General features: G+C 41.4%; 1 protein-coding gene across 1 annotated transcript in view; it reads right to left on the reverse strand.

The window, feature by feature from the left end:
- cita (citron rho-interacting serine/threonine kinase a) overlaps window positions 1–18,153 on the reverse strand; it is a 59,019-nt gene extending 40,866 nt beyond the window's left edge. The window contains exons 1-15 of the mRNA XM_080785467.1: window positions 18,039–18,153; window positions 17,638–17,769; window positions 16,765–16,906; window positions 16,239–16,414; window positions 12,744–12,845; window positions 10,729–10,871; window positions 10,388–10,481; window positions 10,078–10,284; window positions 9,024–9,177; window positions 7,450–7,642; window positions 3,673–3,778; window positions 3,265–3,408; window positions 1,641–1,760; window positions 718–888; window positions 205–258 (exon numbers count right to left, since the gene is read on the reverse strand). Of these exons, the coding sequence (XP_080641593.1) occupies window positions 205–258; window positions 718–888; window positions 1,641–1,760; window positions 3,265–3,408; window positions 3,673–3,778; window positions 7,450–7,642; window positions 9,024–9,177; window positions 10,078–10,284; window positions 10,388–10,481; window positions 10,729–10,871; window positions 12,744–12,845; window positions 16,239–16,414; window positions 16,765–16,906; window positions 17,638–17,748 (1,917 nt within the window). The 5' untranslated portion in view covers window positions 17,749–17,769; window positions 18,039–18,153. The remainder of the gene's footprint in view (window positions 1–204; window positions 259–717; window positions 889–1,640; window positions 1,761–3,264; window positions 3,409–3,672; window positions 3,779–7,449; window positions 7,643–9,023; window positions 9,178–10,077; window positions 10,285–10,387; window positions 10,482–10,728; window positions 10,872–12,743; window positions 12,846–16,238; window positions 16,415–16,764; window positions 16,907–17,637; window positions 17,770–18,038) is intronic.
- Between the last annotated feature and the right edge of the window lie 1,483 nt (window positions 18,154–19,636).

Genomic DNA, 19,636 nt, shown 5'->3' on the forward strand with positions numbered 1-19,636 from the left:
TCGGGGTCCTTTGTACTCAATTCATTAAAACATTTAATGACAGACAAAATGTACTACAAAGTATAGGTCAGGGACCAGTTCTGAATTGCAGCCACGTGCTCTTATAGAGCGGTTTTGAAGGAGAGTAAGGATTCCCACTTCTTTGTGACTGTTAGGTAGGGCATCCACATTTCGGAATGAATAAATCAGCTTAATCTCACTCACCTTCTCCAGTTTGGTGAGTAGCTCCTCTACTTCAGCTTTGCCTTGCTCCCTGGCCTAAAAAATAAACAGTGCAACAAGGATACATCAAGGACATGCAATCTCAAAAGCTACCTTTTCATGTACCGCTATTAGGTACTGGTATCTAAATGGCTGGAGAGAAATTGTCTCGACTTAAATGTCTCATGGAAAGGTGTACACTTGAGGTTGCGTTGCGAATAGTTAGCACAGTCAAAGATGCAAATCATGAATATGAATGAGCAATGCCTTGCTTTTGCTAAGCATTTCTCTCGTCAATTCCCATATGGCTGATCTTAAAAAAATAAAATAAAATAAACACTCTTGTGAAGTGAGCGCCGAGCGGTCTGATCCGATGATGTCAACAACACGATATGATTCCGTGCTCAAACGGACATACAGACATACACACAAAGTTGTGCATTGAATCCGCTCAAAAAATGTATCTTCAACAAAATGACGGCGGCGGCCGCTTTCCCCATAATGTTTCCAGCATACCTTCTGGATTCTCTGTTGGTATTCTACAGCCTTCCGTTTCAGCTCCTCGCTGGTCTGCCTGGAATCCCGGAGCTCGGACTCATACAGGTCGCTGCGGCGGCGGGCAGCCGACAGGTCTTCCTCCAGCTGCCTGATGGTCTCTTCCAGCTCTTCCAGCTGAGCATGGTACTCCTGAGCGGTGGTGGGGAAAAGTACATGTTTTACAAGTAAATGTATCAATATTGCAATATATTGCAAACTCCTTCTCTTAAAGTGAATGCGTATGGTGGCACTGGGAACTTCATAAATGCCAACAGCTAGCCGGCAGAGAAAGAATTAAGCACAGTACGTAAGTAATAGGCACATGTTTGGCGAAGGCGCAGGTATGTGTAACACCATACATCCACTCGGTTGAGATTCAGCCATTGGCTAGTCACTGAAGTAGTCATATTTAGACACTTGGTCAGGTACCTTGTGTGTGCGATGCTGAAACAGAGGACCGCCTTTCACGTAGTACCAAGATGACAAGGTGACGAGTTTGGGAGTTTTGGGAGTGAGAATGTGTTGGCCGCAGAGAAAATGTGAAACGGGGAAACACAATTTCCGCACACAACCATATTGGGTGGTCTACAACTTCTACAAAATCTCTTCTAGGTTAGTATAGTAGTAGTAGTATAAGTAAGTAAAGCTTTTAAATTGTCAAGGATCTCTGCCAAAGACAATCAGAGGAAACAAGCAAAGCGTTCTTCTATACCCAGCCATGTCTTTGGCTTCAGAAGGAGTGCCCTGTGGGGAAGCCATCTGCATGCGTGCCATCTGGAGGGATGACCTTGGCATATTAAGGACTGCTGTGCAGAGGGTATCCTCAGAGGGAAGCCCTGCTTGTGTACCGATTTGGTATCTCAGCTTTGACCTGTGGTGGTGTAACAAGAGGTGTACAGTACCTGTTCCTTGATCTCCTGGAGCTTGCTGCCCTGTTCGCGGATGTCGTGCAGAAGCTGCAAGGCCTTGTCGTCCTCCTGGGAGACTTCCACGCGGGTCGCCTCCAAGCTACGCTTTAAGCTCTGCACAACAACAAACATACACACAAAAAGTTCAAACGCTAAACCATAAAGCCGCTGCTGAGAGAGCTACTACCAGCGTAGTGCTTTCTCCAAGTTTCACACAGGCAACAATGACATACCCGGCACTGAGATTCTGAAGTATTGTAAGCTGCACTCTACTGATCATAGGATGCAAATGTGTGCATTGTTTGCCGCGTGACAAAACGCCGGGGAAGTTGAGGTGGCAGTTGTTTTGGTTATGTTGTTAGGCAACCCAAATCAACATTGTTTATGAATTGATTTCATAGGGCCTAAATGGAAACAAGACTTCAAGGATTTTTTTTTGGGGTGCCATCCCTTTTGGAATAAGTGTTTGACTGTACTCTGTTGCTGTTTTTACATTTACTGTATGTCTAAGAAAATATTCAATCAATCAATCAATCAATCAACAGGGTATGTTGCTTGGTTCCATGAGAGAGATTTCCATTTCAAAGAAGCTGCCAAAAGTAATTTATCCTGCAGTATTCCACACCTCTTTTCTTTCTATTAGACCAGAAGGAATTTGACCACAGAAAAAGGTTCAGGGCATCAGTGCCGTGATACTCAGAACATATGCCATTTAGTGCCATCTGCATTCTGCACCAATTTCATTGCTGTGCCAAACCTTTGAACCCATCATGTGCACTGCAGATAAACATGAACAATACTGCCTTCAAACTAGAGGACAGTTCAGAGTCTAATAACGGCTATATGTACAATCTTTAGCTATTGATACTGTGTGTGCCGTTTGTAAATGAAGCCGCACGAACCATACTGTAATTCCCCAGTTTGACCATTTGCTGCATGTCACTCCCCTACACTGACTCACAATCAGGACCTAACAAATAAAGGCTCAGAAAAGCTCAAAAGAATGAGCAAAAGAACAATGTAATGTTGTAAATGTTTCGGTGTTGTCTATGATTAGTCTACTTTTGAGAGACATACGTACATACTGTATGGACAAACCCTGTTCTCTTGAGTCTTAGTAGGCTCAATAGTTAGTTGCTAGTCCAGCCAACACCACCTCAATAAAGCTACATGTGTGCAATAGTCCCATGTTTGAGTTAAAGTCGTACTGTGTAACATTTTCAATTACTTTTGATATTAAGTCTTTCTTTCACTTTCATGAAACCATTCCACATAAATGTGTTTTACTTTTAAGTTAACTTCTGTGCTATTAAACAGTATTTTACACACATTCCAAAATTATGTAGGCACAGTTGGTAGTGTAATTATTATGTATTTTAAAATGAACAAAATGAACAAATGTTTCTGACAACTGAAATTGTTGAACGATGTAATTACAATGGAGCTAGAAGAGGTGTTGACATTATGACTTGCATGAATTAACATTTCTCTTTCATGTACAAACATGTGCTTGCCTTGCATACAAAGACAGATAAGATATAGACATTATACATAGACAGATGCAAGCACACGCCCACAGACAAACACACACAGCAGTAGTGTAAGACAAGTGACTCACGCTGCATTCAGTGATATAGGTGGCAAGGTCTTGCTCCAGGGCGCTCCTCTGGGTCTCAGAGGCCTTGAGCTCCACATCCTTCTGGTGGAGCACTGACTCCAGGTCAGTCATCTTACGCTGGAACCTGGAGATCTCCTGTTCCATCTGATCACAGAGAGAGAGAGAGAGAGAGAGAGAGAGAGAGAGAGAGAGCAGCTGACCGTTCAGGATGAGGGTTACCAGTTTGAGTTTCTCCATGCTCCTGTTGCATGCGTGTTTGGGCTGAGCTTTGGTTGAGTTAGCTCAGTCGACTAGAGTTTATTGAATTATTTATGAATACTGTATGTATGAATATAGTCAGAACTGCAAGTGCATTCCCATACACATGAGCATCATTCCTGAAAACGGAACCGGAGGCAAAGCCCTCACCTTGTGACATTTGTCTTGAGTTTCTTGTAGTTCTTTGCTTTTAAGGTGTAGCTTCTTTTCCATTGAGTTGGTCTTCGCAGGAGAGTTGAGGCCTGCAGACACTGACCTGGGAGCGACAACATAAGATATTAATATGTATATAATTGTACTTAGTGAAGGAGTACCAGTTGGAGCACAACGGTCAGATATGTGATTACAAGTACAATGTGATTACAAGTATCAATTATCGATTATTTTATATAATCGATAGATACCGTACATTCAATTAACTGTTACACCCCTAGTCTACTTTATGAATCAATATGTCCTGGTACTGTCATAATGGATGCATTGCTGATAAAGACAAGACACACAAGAAAAAGGTTACAGATGCTAAGGGAATGTACTTCAAACACATTTATTTACCTTAATAAGAAGCATTAGCGGCGGGTGAGGATATCGATTCGTACAAAAAGAGTATTAAACCTAATCGCCGCGGTTTCAAAAGCTGCTTATCTGCAGACAAAATAGGACTGTTTCGTGAACGGCATATCTTAAACTCGGATTTGTCACTCCAATTTACCCAACAAATCAAATACTGTCAGATGATTGACTGACGATTGTATGTTCATGTTTATAGTGCATAAACATGAACATACATGCATTGTACAAATCTGTCAAAAGGAGTGAGTGGATGCCGATATTATATACTGCTGTTTAACTGTAGACGGATGACAGGTTCTTGGTTAACCTATGATCCTAGATTGCTATTTCTATGCATTTGATATGTTACCTTGTGTTTACCTCGAGTACTATAAATATCTCTGGATTAAGAGTGTCTGCTAAATGCCTAGATTGTAAATACATTCATACAATTTCAACATACTAGAACTGAAATGGCACAAAACAGCATGGTTGGTCAGATGCCGCTTTTGACCGATACCCTGTACTTCTGCAAGGAGTCTGCCTCCAGAGGCCTGGCTGTAGAGGTTGTAATGTGCTGTGACATTGTTTACATCCTTCAGGCATATTTAATCTGTTTAGAGTACAACATGAAGTCAATTTTTGTGTCCTTGTGTTGCCGAGCAAAAAGGTGCTTCTGAATCGAGGTTGTGAGAGTATCTTCTTTGTATGAATGAGTCTACAAATAGACTGACAGTCTGACTGTCATAATGTTAAACATAGTGTCCCTGAACCAAGCGTTGCTGCTGCAGACTGCAGTTGATATTTAATGATTTTGTCCACCAAGAATGGCTCATTGGAAATTGTACATTGTTGCTGTTCCAAATTCGCATCACATCGAGGCACAGACGCATTTGGCAAACAGCGCAGAGAAACTCACACAGAAACTTAGAAACTATTCACAATATTCCAAACACACTGCTATCGCTATAACTGCCCTTTTACTTAAAAGCAGCTCTGGAAAATAAATAAATAAAAACAATGAAAATGACTGTTCAATTCTGGTGGCAATTTGAAATGTTACTGCAGTACGCCTACTGTACTTACAGCTGAGCATGCACTGCAGTCGCAGGTTAAGTCTTCAGGTAAAGACTGAAACTCTTACTTGAGTGAGAGTCCAATCCATTTAACAATACACAAAGTCTGCGCAATAAAATCATTGGGATTAAATAAAATACTGTGCCATTATTATAGAACTGGTGGTTGACACATGATCAAAAAAAGGCTTGGTGACAACCCAAGAATTGAAAAGCTCAATGAATATCACAACCCAAACAGAGACTCCTAAGATCAGAGCCAACAATGCCACAATATAAATATATATATATTTTTTTTGTGTCACCACAACATAGGAGACTTTGTCAAATAGATTTTACTAGACGTAGACTGGTTACCCGAGTCAGTTGTTCTATTCACCGAATACAACTTTACTTAATAACTAACCGACAAGTTACATTTTTTATTAGGCAAGGCAGGCTAATAATTATAAAGTATAAATATAAAAAAATATATATTTTGATGTTGACAGATATAATTGACGATGGGATTTAAAGACCTGGCTTTGCTGTGCTACAGAGCTGCACAAGACTTCATAGAGACTAGCATACGCATATACAGTACACACTAGGGCTGCACGATATGGACAAAATGTCATATCTCAGTATTTATGACAAATATTGCAATATTATCGATACGATATTACCATTAAAATGTCATATTCTATATTTTAAGTGCAAGTGAAAGCTATAGCATGGATGGGATGATGCTGGCTTTAGAAGTGGACAATATATCGCGATACCGTTGTCTTTTTTGCGATACTGATATTGCGCATGTTCGTACCTTGATAACGATACGATAACAATATATTGTGCAGCCTTAGTACACACACACACACATATGGAAGAACGAACACAGCGCACTCAGCACAACACGCGCATGGAAACACAATATAGAGTCTACGCACACCTTCAGTAAAGCATTTCTGATAAGAAAATGACCATTGAGAAAACAGCCCCCTAGTAGATCTGTTGATGGATTGGTTTCATTTTACAAATAAAGTCAGAGACCGAAAGACAGAGAAATGAATACATGCAGTGTGAAGAAAGAAAGAATGCCATGAAACACCAAAACAATTAGGATTTCATGTCTGGCTCGGCCAGAGTGGCTTTGGCTTTTCAAGGAAGAAAACGCACACACGCACACACACACACACACACACACACACACACAGCACATGTACACAAGCCATTAGCTTGGAGCTTCATTTCATTAAGTGCACAAAAGGAAAATGGACTGGCTTCGTTTAAAAACAATGCTTCTGGGGAGAACAGTGAGATTGGAAGGAGGAGAACATTGGAAATAAATCGAGGAGAGGAGTGGAGAGGGGTGAAGATGGGGGGTGGGGGAGGACCAGAAAAAGAAAAACATCACGGTTTACAAACACATCCTCTCCTTCCAATCCTCTGATCATCCTTTTCACCGTCTAATGGGATCATGCTTTTTTTTCTCCCTCCTCCATTCCTGCCGTCTGGGCTATGGTGCGCATAGTCTGTGGCTTAATTAACCTGCGGGAGCAGTGCCAAGGGCTACAGAGATCAGATGACGCTCCATCCATATCATTGAGACGCCAAAGTCTAGCTTGGTTAAAAATGATGGCTCCGAAGCCAGTGCAATAAAACTCACAACAAGCCCATTATACTGCACACAGTATATAGCGGGCGAGCACAATAACAGCATTAACAGCAGGGAGGGTTGTGCGCATGAATGTATGTGCTGGGGTTCCACCTCACAGAAAGCCTCTGTGACACACTCAGTCGAATACCAATCAGCACCGATGGCAAAGACGATAACACTGCCTTGCATCCTTCAACTCATTCAACTGATCTATGGGATCCTTCTCGCCGAGAGATGCCGCGTTTGATCCCGTATAGTACATCAAGAAAATAAAAGAAACACAATGAAGGCTTTCGATGTTTAATTCAATGGAGAGCCACATAACAAGGGGGGGGGGGGGGGGGACATCCCCCTCCCCTCCCTCCTGGTCTGACACAGCATACGGCCAAGCCCACTGGAGTTCCAACAGACACAGACACCACCACCAATGTCACTCTGACGCAACACCAAATGGCCCGGGTAGGTACCCTGGAACAAAACTGCCTGGATATTGTTGCCGTGGCAATGAGGAGTCTAGGAGCAAGGATGTTGCCACCTGTAACGGAAGGTCTCTAACCAATTGACAAAAAAAAGGGGGGGGGGGGGGGCTGACTAGCAGAAAGGGATTGTGGAGGGTATCGTTAAATGAAGTAAATCTGCTTATGTTAAGCAGATAGTACTCACTCAGCCTTAATAGTCAATGCTGTCAAGACCCTGCTGTAGAACCAGCCTAGAAAGGGCAGATCCTGGCCCTGGAAGCCCGCTGGTAGAGCTCCTCGTTGGGCTGCTGGGGTTGGCCGGGGGGCTGCCTGCTCCGGCTCCTCAAAATTAGAGGTGTCATCTTCGGAGCCGAGCGCAGGAACAAAAGGGGGGAGGACTGCAGGAGAGGGACAGTTGAAGGAGGGAAAGAGAAGGGAGTCCAGATGGGTATGAAGCGATAGAAAAACAAGGGGGGAAAGGGAAGAGAAAGGGAGGCGAGAGTAACGGAGCAGAGCGATGTGAGCCTAGAGTGCGGTAAGTCGCGCGCTCATGCACATGCTGCCTCTGTCCGTCCCTCCCTCTCTCTCCCTCTCTCTCTCACACACACACACATGTGCTCGCTCTCTCTCCCTCACTGCAGCAGCACAAGCTAATCAGCAGGAGCCAAACCTGAATCATAAAGCTCCATCTATACAAACATGTCAACAAACCATGGCACGTCTATAATAGAAACACTCACACAGTACACACATATTCATTTATTATTTATTCTTTCGCATGAATGTGTGAATTGTTGTAGTTTTTTTTTAAATTTATGACACATAGGAAATCAATAAATCAATTGACCCATCGTCCACCCCACCCATACATGTACAGACGAACCGACGCAAAAAGGACCAAACATATCAATATAGTCTATGATTCTTGGTAAACACATGGAACCTAATGAAAACAGGTGAATTTATTAATACTATTAATACTAAGACAAGCCTACTTAAATAGCTTTAAACAATCTACTGTTGGTACAGAAGAACCACCAAGCAAAGCATTTTAAAATATTTTTGTATTTAATCTACTAGCTAAACATTTGTATTTATTTATTACGGTTAGTTTCCTTTCTATAAACAAAAATGAACCATAATGCCTTTTTTGTAAATATCTGCGTTGCCATAATGAATCAGTGCATCACTAATAATGACTGTTAGTAGATTCATGTCACAATTAGAATTCAAAATAATCTAATTCGGTGGCGTCTGAGGTTTGGGTGGGAGGGTGGGTGGTGGTGACAATGGGATTCAACAAACGCACGTGTATTTCCCCTACAGCAAGCGTGTCTGTCGCTAGCGTAAAAGATTTCTGCTGCGTCTACTGAGGGAGGGAGAGATGAGCTGCAGATCTTTACCTCGGTCTCCCTCTCTTAAGCTCTCTCTCTCTCTCTCTCCCCTCCGGAGAAAACTGGCCTGTTGCCAGCAACACGGAGAATCTCATTATTTTACCAATGCACACACAACCACCACTAGCAAAGCTGTTGCTTAGTGTGTTTGAATGTATGTGTGTGTGTGTGTGTGTGGAGGGGGGGGGGGGAGAGCACACATCATGCTGTGTACATTTTCTCCCCACTGATTAGATTGTACATTCAAATCTGTCCACCAATGGCACAATTATGATCTGTCCATCCAGTCACAGCCATGTGAGAGAATCATCAGACAACCACGAGGGCATATTGAGAATGGAGCACAGTGCTTAAGTTCAGAGGAGCATACTGGGATTTCCCTCACCTTGTCTCAGGTTGTTCCAGTCCACGCTGGAGAAAAAGGCGTGACAGCGCAGCCCCTGGAAGCCCAGGCGCTCTTTGGCTCCGCACAGTAGGCTCTGCACCAGGTCCACAAACTGCTTACTGCTCTGCGGCTCTGCAGGAAACTTGAGGAAACGCTGAGAGGAAACAATGTGGATAGCGCACTGATTAGGCACTCATTGCGGTAAATTAGAGCATATTAATAAACTGGGAACTGGCCAGTAACTGCTGGGAAATTCTATTTAATTATCTACTATAAACTATTTGAGTTTAACTATGAACATAGTTTGACCTAAACATAGTTTGAATATCAAGATATTCAACATACTTCACCTCAATCATACTTCATCTCTCTGCTTTGCATTTTAAACCCGTTATTCATACCTCAGATTGCAAAATAGATTAATACATGGAGGTACTGTGTTCAGTTGTGTAAATGACAACTAACTTGATAAGACAAATTTATCAGATATTAAAGCTGCTATTAGCAATAATATGTCAACATTTCAATGACAGCCAGCAATGGGTAACTAAAACACTCCCATTTTTTTTTTTGTCTATGTGACACATCTAGGGGCCACAATCTGCATTCAAAGATCTTCCTAGAAGCTTTGTCATTGGTTGATTTGCCTGTCTACTTCCTGATTGGTTAGTCTGGTTAGTCATTTTAACCGTTCTTTTTTCGACCAATGACAAAGCTTCTATAGGAAGATCTTTGAATGCAGATTGTGGCCCTTAGATGTGTCACAGAGACAAAAAAATGTTGGGGGGGGGGGGGGGGTTTACTTATTGCTGGCTGTTTGAATACCAAAAAATTTAATAAAAACAAAGTCATTAAACTTTTGACATAGAATTGCTTATAGCAGCTTTAAGTCATATCAACCCTCTGTTGTCAACTTGTCACTGGTTTAATCGCAGCCAAATTCTTTATTTCTTCACTCATGTGCCCAGCCATACCAGAATCAGATGTGTCTACAGACAGTGTACTCGTACAGTATATCAACAACAGTAGTACGGTACAGTGAGCAGCTGGGTACCTTGAAGTTGAGGATGTTCTGAATGGTCTTGGTAGAGGTGCCATCAGAAAAGGGAGATCTGGCATATATCATCTTGTAGGCTATGATGCCCAAGGACCACCAGTCACACTCTGCCCCGTACGTATTGTGAGGGCCCCCATTTATGGCTGCCAGAACCTCCGGGGAAAGGAAATCCTGGGTTCCCAGCGGGTCTGTGGCAGCCACCACCTGCAGACACACGTAATCAAAATACATTTTCATGCTGACACAAACATGGGGTCAAGTTTATTTACGTAGGTTTATACAGCAGATTCCACATAAATCCTCTCACTGTTTTGTTGGCAGTCAGTCTGGCAGCTGAGCCAAAGTCTGTCAGCTTAATGTGGCCGGTCCGATCGATGAGAACGTTCTCTGGTTTGACGTCTCTGCGAGTGGATGGATTAGAGGAAACGTGATACTGCTTTTTACACTGCTTTTTGTTTACAACGCATCACAAAATGTCTACCGCAATGAAATGAATAGAACCCATCTGTGTGTCTGAGATACAACTCGTTGTAATACAATACCGTATTGACATTTTAGAACATGTTTTCCTATCCAGTTACTGCTCACTTTCTACCTAATGCCGTTCTTTCAGCCCTTGTAAAAGGGTCTGAAAGGTGTTGTCAGTACCTGTGAACGTAGCCCAGTTGGTGAACAGCATGTATGGCCTCTACCAGCTCAGCCAGGTAGAACTGAGCCATAGATTCATCAAACTGATCCTCATATCTGTTCAGTAAGGACATCAGATCACCGCCTGGCAAGTACTCCATTGCCTAGTAAAGAAACACAAAGAGTTTTTTTTGTAGTGGGTAAAAAATAAGCCGACCCATGACTGATACACACACACACACACCATATTAAAAATATATATATAGTCTCTTACTCCTGTGTCATGTGCAATGACGAAAGACAGGCAATGTACAGTAGCAAAAATAAAGCAACGAATATAGAATGGTATAATTCCATGCCAAATAGTTTGCTACACAACCTATCCTAGGGCATAGGATCACGCTGCAGCACGTTGTGAGCTTGTAGATCTGTTATTTTTGTCATTTCCGGTACACATTAGACTGCAATCATGTAGCCCAAAACAACTTCTGTTACATATTGTGTAATGATATACATGTTTTGGTATCGATTAACCAAATCAAAACCATTTCCAGGAATTTCATGAAGGTGGGAACCCTGTGTGTGACTGTACACAAACACACACACACACACACACACACCCCCCGAGACCCCTTGACGTACATGTGCATCGCCAAGTTTTAAGAATTCATAGGCTATTCTGTGTGAATAAGCTTTCAAATTATATTCTCTTTTTCTCACTAAAGAAAAGAAAAGAGACTCACAACTCTCCAAGCCCTTGAATAAAGTTGATTGTTAGACATAAAATGTTATCGCAAGTTTTGTTGCATTTGAATTAGAACCGCTGTTCTCCAATTATTCAGTTACGTAACACTGTTAGTATAGATTTATCCGATTCTGCAGTCAAACGCTTTTAGATACCAGACACATGGGGGTGGAATTGTTTCACATCTTTATCCATGTATATATATTACACACATACGCCTGTGCTTTCATTCAATAACTCAGTGGACAAACATGCTTTTATTATTTCGCTTAGCATTGCTATCTGCATTCTGAACGCACGCTAGTGAGAGGAACCGAAATGGCAGATTCGAGTTGTATGGCCGCAGCCATGCAGGCAAGCCCCTGGTGCATGAATGGCCGAGGAGTCTGAATGAACAGCAGCATTCTCCAGTGTTACCTAGCAACAGAGCGACCGGGCGCCCCTCTGACACTTAGATAGAGATGGATTCTCTTTTTTTTTACCATGCCCAGTAAGGAAGAGGGGCTGGGGGGGGGGGGGTGGAAGTGGAGGAGGAGGATGTGAAGAGAAATGGAGAGAGAGGGTAAAGAGAAATGCAAGAGGGAGGGGGGGGGGGAATACAGATGTACAGATGGGTTTAGCTCAGAGGGAAATTGGGGCAATGCGAGTACTATGGCTTAAACAGGTATTAATATAATGTTTCCTGTCATCGTGATTTGACCAATGACATTTGCGATTTATGTCAATTATTTGCCTTTGTTATTCTTTGCTGATAGATAAGCTGGTGTGTGTGTGTGCTGGCTGTTTGTGGGAAAAGATGGACACTGCAAGTCATGCTCACTTATTATATGGCAAACTGTACAATACAAGCACAGGGTCATTCCAGTTGACAGGAGGCATGTCATTGGATTGGATTGGATTTAGACATCCGTAATCTCCAGTATGCAATTCCTATCGAAAGGGGACTGATCGCAATCATGTCTGTATTCTTATCTTCCACCAATGCATTCTAATTAAATGATTATATTGGCGTCAAAATAAGTAAAAATTCAAATTCAACTGTACCAAGAAGTGGCAAAAAAAAGTTACAATTATTTTACACTCTCGTGCTATGCCTTGATACATTTCATACCACCTTCAACATGCACAAATAGTTTGTTATATTTAAATGCCATCTTCCACGCAAGTACAGATTATAACCTGGTCTATACCTGCCATTTAACAGGTTATCTGGTCTGGTCAACAACAACAGATGTTGAAGTTAAACAGTCATTTGTATCCCAAGTCTCCGGGGAACGGGTCATGGGCGTACCAGATAGACGTGCCGTTTGTCCTGGAAGGCGTATAGAAGCTGTGGGATCCACGGACTGTTGTTCAGGGAAAGGATCCTCCGCTCCTCTTCATGGAACACCACCTGAGAAGAACCAGATAAAGACACAGTTTACTAATTAGAATAAAAGTAGATTTTACTTAAAAAGAACCTGCCAGTTACAAATACACGGTTTTAAAACTTTACAAACTAATAATAACTAGAACTGCACTCTGCCGAGTGCATACTTGCTTGTTGCACACTAGTAGGCCATAAATGGCCTACTAGTGCGCAAGCAGAGCGCGCAAGTACTTTCGACCGCTGGAAACTATCACATCTCAGTATCTCTGTGAAGGAACGTTTGAAATGTATAATCATTACGTGTAACTATTTGCTACCCAACTACTTTTTTACAGAAAAATGAATCATTGATATGTGATGGAAAAAAAAGGTATATAAACTGAATTAAGATATATTATACAGTATAATTATTTTATTACTTATTGTAAATTGTCAATTGTTTTAAAATACAAATTACAAATCACATTACAACTACATACAGAGTATGTAGTTGTAATTTGATTAGCAGTATACTGTGGTTACTTGGTTCCAAAAAGTGAAGCCAAGTTTTTTTCAACCGTAAGTCTGTGCCTGGTTTGCTGGGACCAGTTACAACATTACGTCATCGTTGAGAACTGGGACCAGAGTACATGGTGTGTATATGTATGACTAGCTCTCAGTGATGACGTAAGAGATATGGTCATCTGTGTAGTCTGGTCCCAGCAGACCAGGCACAGATTTACAAATTACAAATCACATTACAACTACATACAGAGTTTCTTACTAGTATGTAGTTGTAATTTGATTAGCAGTATACTGTGGTTACTTGGTTCCAAAAAGTGAAGACAAGTTTTCTTCAACGGTAAATCTGTGCCTGGTTTGCTGGGACTAGTTACAACATTACGTCATCCTTGAGAGAGTACATGGTGTGTATATGACGTAATGTTGTAACTTGTAACTTGTAACTAGTCCCAGCAAACCAGGCACAGACTGTATGTAGTTGTTCTAGTTACAACTACATACAGAGTATGTAGTTGTAATTTGATTAGCAGTATACTGTGGTTACTTGGTTCCAAAAAGTGAAGACAAGTTTTCTTCAACGGTAAATCTGTGCCTGGTTTGCTGGGACTAGTTACAACATTACGTCATCCTTGAGAGAGTACATGGTGTGTATATGACGTAATGTTGTAACTTGTAACTTGTAACTAGTCCCAGCAAACCAGGCACAGACTGTATGTAGTTGTTCTAGTTACAACTACATACAGAGTATGTAGTTGTAATTTGATTAGCAGTATACTGTGGTTACTTGGTTCCAAAAAGTGAAGACAAGTTTTCTTCAACGGTAAATCTGTGCCTGGTTTGCTGGGACTAGTTACAACATTACGTCATCCTTGAGAGAGTACATGGTGTGTATATGACGTAATGTTGTAACTTGTAACTTGTAACTTGTAACATTACGTCATATACACACCATGTACTCTCTCAAGGATGACGTAATGTTGTAACTAGTCCCAGCAAACCAGGCACAGATTCACCGTTGAAGAAAACTTGACTTCACTTCGAAGAGACCAAGCGAAACGATTACTTGCGCGCTCTGCTTGCGCAAGTAATAATGTTAGGTTTTCACTGTTGCTACACTTAGAATACAAAATAAGCATGAATCCATAGTCATATTGTAATTATTGCGATATGGGCATTACTAGAGGTAAATGAAAGCCTGGGTATGACATTTTGCCTTTTTGTGCCTTTTGGCAATGAACATATCCTTGCTTCTAAAACAAATTTAGACATTTCACTTTTGGATATTTATAATCAATCGTAATGTCTTTTCACATTAAGCAAATGTGGTCATAGAGGGGTGCATGAAGGCATTCCTCTCCATACAAGTTGTTTTATCACAGTCTTTAGATCCAATGTTGCAGCAGCAACTATTCTGACTGATATGGCTGAAAACTACTGTGCATTGAGATTGTACTTGTGTTTTGTTGGGCTCCCTAAAGCCTATAATATCACCCCCTACTGTTGATTTGTATTTTACTCAAATCAAAAATAATAAAAGACATTGAAGAATCCACTGCCAAACACTCACTTTATTATTAGATTTAACTGAAGCCTACAAAACAGTCTAGTGTCCCTAAAAGGAGGAGTACACAATTATTTGTATTCTTTTAAAAGCCAAGCGGATATTTCAATGGGACAGTGTTTGCATACCATTGTGCAAATGTGAAGATATTAAAGTAATACTTGAAACAGACATGAAAATTCTAAGGATTCAAAACAAAGCCGTTAATCAAAATTCTATGTCAGTTTTTCAAAACAATAGAATATATGATGATATGATGCATGTACGTCGATTGATGTTTAATTAGTACTTAGGCTAGAATATTAGGCGGTCCATTTTTTAAATTAATTTACAACTTACATAATCAGTGACTGTGTGTGCCTCATGAGACAAAAACTGAATAAGTATATATATGCTAATCCAACAATAACCACGTTATCAAAACACTTATTTTGAAACGGGTTGATGACTATAAGTAAAAAGTCCAAAAAGGACTTTCAGACTAGGAAGGGTATCTGTAACTGAGGATGGCAATGTCGGGATCGGGAAGTCTGGTGCGGCATTGTGAAATCCATGATCTCAGTTTATGAGTTATGAGAGTCCTTGAAATTAAAACGTTTGTAGCGCTCGGGGGGGGGGGGGGGGGTGCATCCGGGCGTCTAGTCTATTATGAACACTATTGGCCTGTGTTCAGGGAGAGGGAAGCCGGGCAGGGAGGGGGATATTGGTTCACAGACTTCTACAGGCTGGCGCAGCACGTGTCAGCGGGGAGTGTTGGGCGGGAGGAGTAGGACGAAGGCTCTAGTACAGAGGTGGGCAGCTTTGACGATGGCGAGGGCCAATATATTTCCACCCTCACTACAGAGGGCCTCATTGCATATTACTGTTAGAGCAAAAATAGCCGCATCAAGTGATGGTGGGGGCCGCATGTGGCCCCCCGGGCCGCCAGTTGCCCACCCATGCTCTAGTACGTCCTCCTGGTGGAGGCTCCTCACTGGCAGGTGCGTCAGTAGGATACGATATCACGCAGAAATGTGTGTGGCGAGGTATTAATTGGCATAACAACTAAATTGGGGAGATACAAATAAAAATGTAATAAAAGATTTGAGAACCACTGATACATTAATAATTGTTAAAGTGCAGCTACAAGTTAGTTAGTAAAATAATAATGCAGTAAGAGTCAAAAACTGCTGTGCGACATCAGCCGAAGAATTCAAAATATTACTGTAAAAACATTATCATGTGATAAATGACGTGCTTGTCATAGCACACTCGTGGATAGGGATACCAGCATTTTAGACAGTATGGGCAGCTTTTTCGATCAGAACTCTAGTTACAATGTTCAAATATCATGTACACAAACAAACAATACTTACATTTTCTTGTGTACGCAAAACTGTCTTTTCCATGATTTTGAGGGCACATACATCCCCAGTGGCCTTCTCCCGGACTACCTTCACCTCTGCAAAACGGCCACGTCCCACCACTGCACGCTCCTCAAAATCATTAGGACCAGGCTGCAGGTCCTGTAATTCTGAGAACACCTCAGAAACTGTTGCAAGCGTACACACACACACACACACACACACACACACACACACACACACACACACACACACACACACAGGTATTTCATATTAAAACACTTTTTGACATTTACTCTGGCTTTTGTGTGCAGTGCACCCCAGACAAGTTTCTTTATTCAATATTATTATATTCATTCATTTTATCAGAAACGTCCCGCTCCTATAGCCAAAATGCTTTATTATTTAAAATAATGTGAATAATGAATATATATATATATATCGCCATGAACCATACAAGTTTCTCCGTGACCAACAAATGGGTCCCGACCCACTGTTTGGGAAACAGTGTGTTATACAGTACATGGGGTACACTTACATTTGTTAACAAACTTGGCAATATGTTCTATCTTCATGAGCTGTGGGGAGCTACACTCCTGGTAGAGAAGGACCAGAGCATCCAGCAACTCCTCCCTGCCCAAATGACCTCCTCCCTGCAGGCCACAGAGACTGACCCGACCCTTGGGACACACAACACACAAACACAGGATGACGACTCGAGGAAGTCACGTACTGCAAGCAGCAACAATGTGAATAGTCTCCAACGGTTTTCAACGATGTGCATGATATCACAAAACACTGGGAAAGAAAATACAGTACAATGTTTAAGACTGAACGTTGAATATAATATCTTCTGGCATTATTGTTGCAAAAGGGTTCGGCTGATTGGGCTCCAGCTTACATTTGCAATGAGACAATATTGATCGAGGGAAGTTGAAATTAAAATACAGTCATTAACATTCAGTATTAACATCACCCTGTGACAGACGGAATGGATTTGGTAACTATTGTGAACAGTGATGATTTATTTTACAGTATAGATTGGGGTCCCAGAGATAAATTAAAAAAAACGTATCAGGATCAAATGGGGGTATGTGTGCTAATTAATATCAAACTGGGGGTCTGTGAAATTAAAAGGCTTGGGTCGAGAATCACTGATAGCATAATAACATGTTTATTATTATATAGAAGATCCTTGGATCAATAGTTTATCAAGTCTGAACTGTCAAACTTGATAAAATCTTGGCTAGATGTACTTGTACATGTTTATTATTTATACAGCATGTGTTATTATATAGTAGATATATGGCCACAGACTCATTATTATAACAATGTAGAATAATTGAATAATGATGTGTTTAATATCTCTATTATGAAACATCAGATGTGACATGATAAGATGAAGGTTCACCTGAAACAGCAGGTTGAGTCTGGAGATGCGACCCGTGATGGGGTCTTCAGAGGAACACGGGACCTTCATGCGTCCTGGACTGAGTGGACTCTCGAATTTGAACTTTAACATGATTCTTGTATTATAGGCAACCTGAACAGATGAACATGCACCAGATTATATTAAAAAGAAAGGCGGAAAAAACATAGCAGGGGCGGGTATAATGTCTATTATCTTCAGACTTCAGTTAGCTGATGTGTTCCCAGATAGTGTTTTCAAATGACAGGAAGCCCAGCATGGTGTGTAAACATTAACATCTTTTAAAACAGCTAAACAGCTTTGTGTAGCGTTAGCGTATAGCTTGTTCGCTAGCACACCCGCTCGCGCAAAATAAGAACAGTTCACCAAAGTGAATAACTTACCAGAGCGTCATGTACACTTTAAAGTTATCCTTTCCAGTTAAAAATGAAACATTGACAAACATGAACAAAATATACACACACAACCCGTTCGGTATTCTTTTCCCTAACGTTGCTTCCGGACAAGTTTCAAATGTTTGCGCGCTCCCCGCCCTCGTCCCCGCCCATGTCTCCAAGCTGTACACAGAGACATATATGGTCCAACACTGACCTCTAGTGGTAGAATGTAAACGATACAGAAACATGTGAATGTGATGATGAATGAGTGCGTTTGTGTGTTGTTCAACTTCACAGTTCTCACACACACAACACTTCAAACAGCTACAATGTATTTTACGGTCTATGGTTTCATTCGTTTGAACTCGCACGCTGCCTACAGTATCCGGACGTCTAATAGGGGACTATTGCTCAGTGGGAGATTTTTAGACTACAACTACGTCACAGTTGGTCAGCATAGTCTCTGTGGCGCAACCGGTTAGCGCGTTCGGCTGTTAACCGAAAGGTTGGTGGTTCGAGTCCACCCAGGGACGGCGACGTTTTTCATGGTGGTACAAATCCAAAACAAAGAGAGTTCTATACAAGTTATTTACAGTTTATATTTACATGCAAATGATGCGATCTATGCTTATTTAGTCCGGCATCCAACAGGTTCATTTTGTGGGAAATTTGGTATAGGCCTACCCTTTGCTAAAAATATTGTCCGAACAATTTTATTAAAGGGGATATATGTGACATGAAATGCATAAAGTGCCTTACAGAGCAATAAAGAAAAAGGAAAAGCTAAAACATAGGCCTGCCGCCTACCTGTATATCGGCTCAGCTCAATGCGAACAGTGCTGTAACGTAACTAAGTAAATTTAATTATGTAGCCTACTGTACCTACACTGACTGTATATTTTCATTGCTTGATATATAGCCTATTATTTGAAAATATGTTTTGCCAGCGAGTCAATTTTGTTTAGTTGAACTTGAACTGAAAACATTTCAAAACAATAAATAACAAACACCTATTCCAGATTACAAAATACTTAATGTGTTTACAATACATTGTTATACTCAATTTGCTGGGGACCCCTGGAAACCCATCAAGGACCCTTTTGTGTCCCCGGACCCATGAGAACCACTGCTGTAATATATTAGGTTATAATACTGTATCCTGCTGACAACAGCACATTCTCTTTGCTGCTGTTTTCCAGGGATGATTTAGTTTCTTTGCTGTTTTTATTTGACATCAGAGCCGGTGCTAGCCGGCAATGGTAGCCTATAGGGGTGTGCAAGTATACAGTAGCCCCTAGGCTATGTAGGGGTGTGCAAGTACAGTAGGCTATATGGGAGCAGCTTATGCGATTTATTTTTTAATGTTTTACAGCTGAAGTCCTTGTCATGTCCCTCCTGGTACACGCAACACCACTGACCACCTTCGCAACACGCTGCTGAGGAAGGCTTGACACCGGAATTAAAAAGTAGGCTACCAGAAGGTTTTTTGTTTTTAACCACCAGTCTTGACTGATGGGGCTAGCTAGATGGTCTGGTTAAAGGGGAAATGCCCCCATGACGCTGGGCCTGCAAGCCCTGCATATAATATCCATAAAATGTCAAAA

This window comes from Protomyctophum bolini, assembly GCF_963924005.1.
Source record: "Protomyctophum bolini genome assembly, chromosome: 2".
Lineage (NCBI taxonomy): Eukaryota > Metazoa > Chordata > Actinopteri > Myctophiformes > Myctophidae > Protomyctophum > Protomyctophum bolini.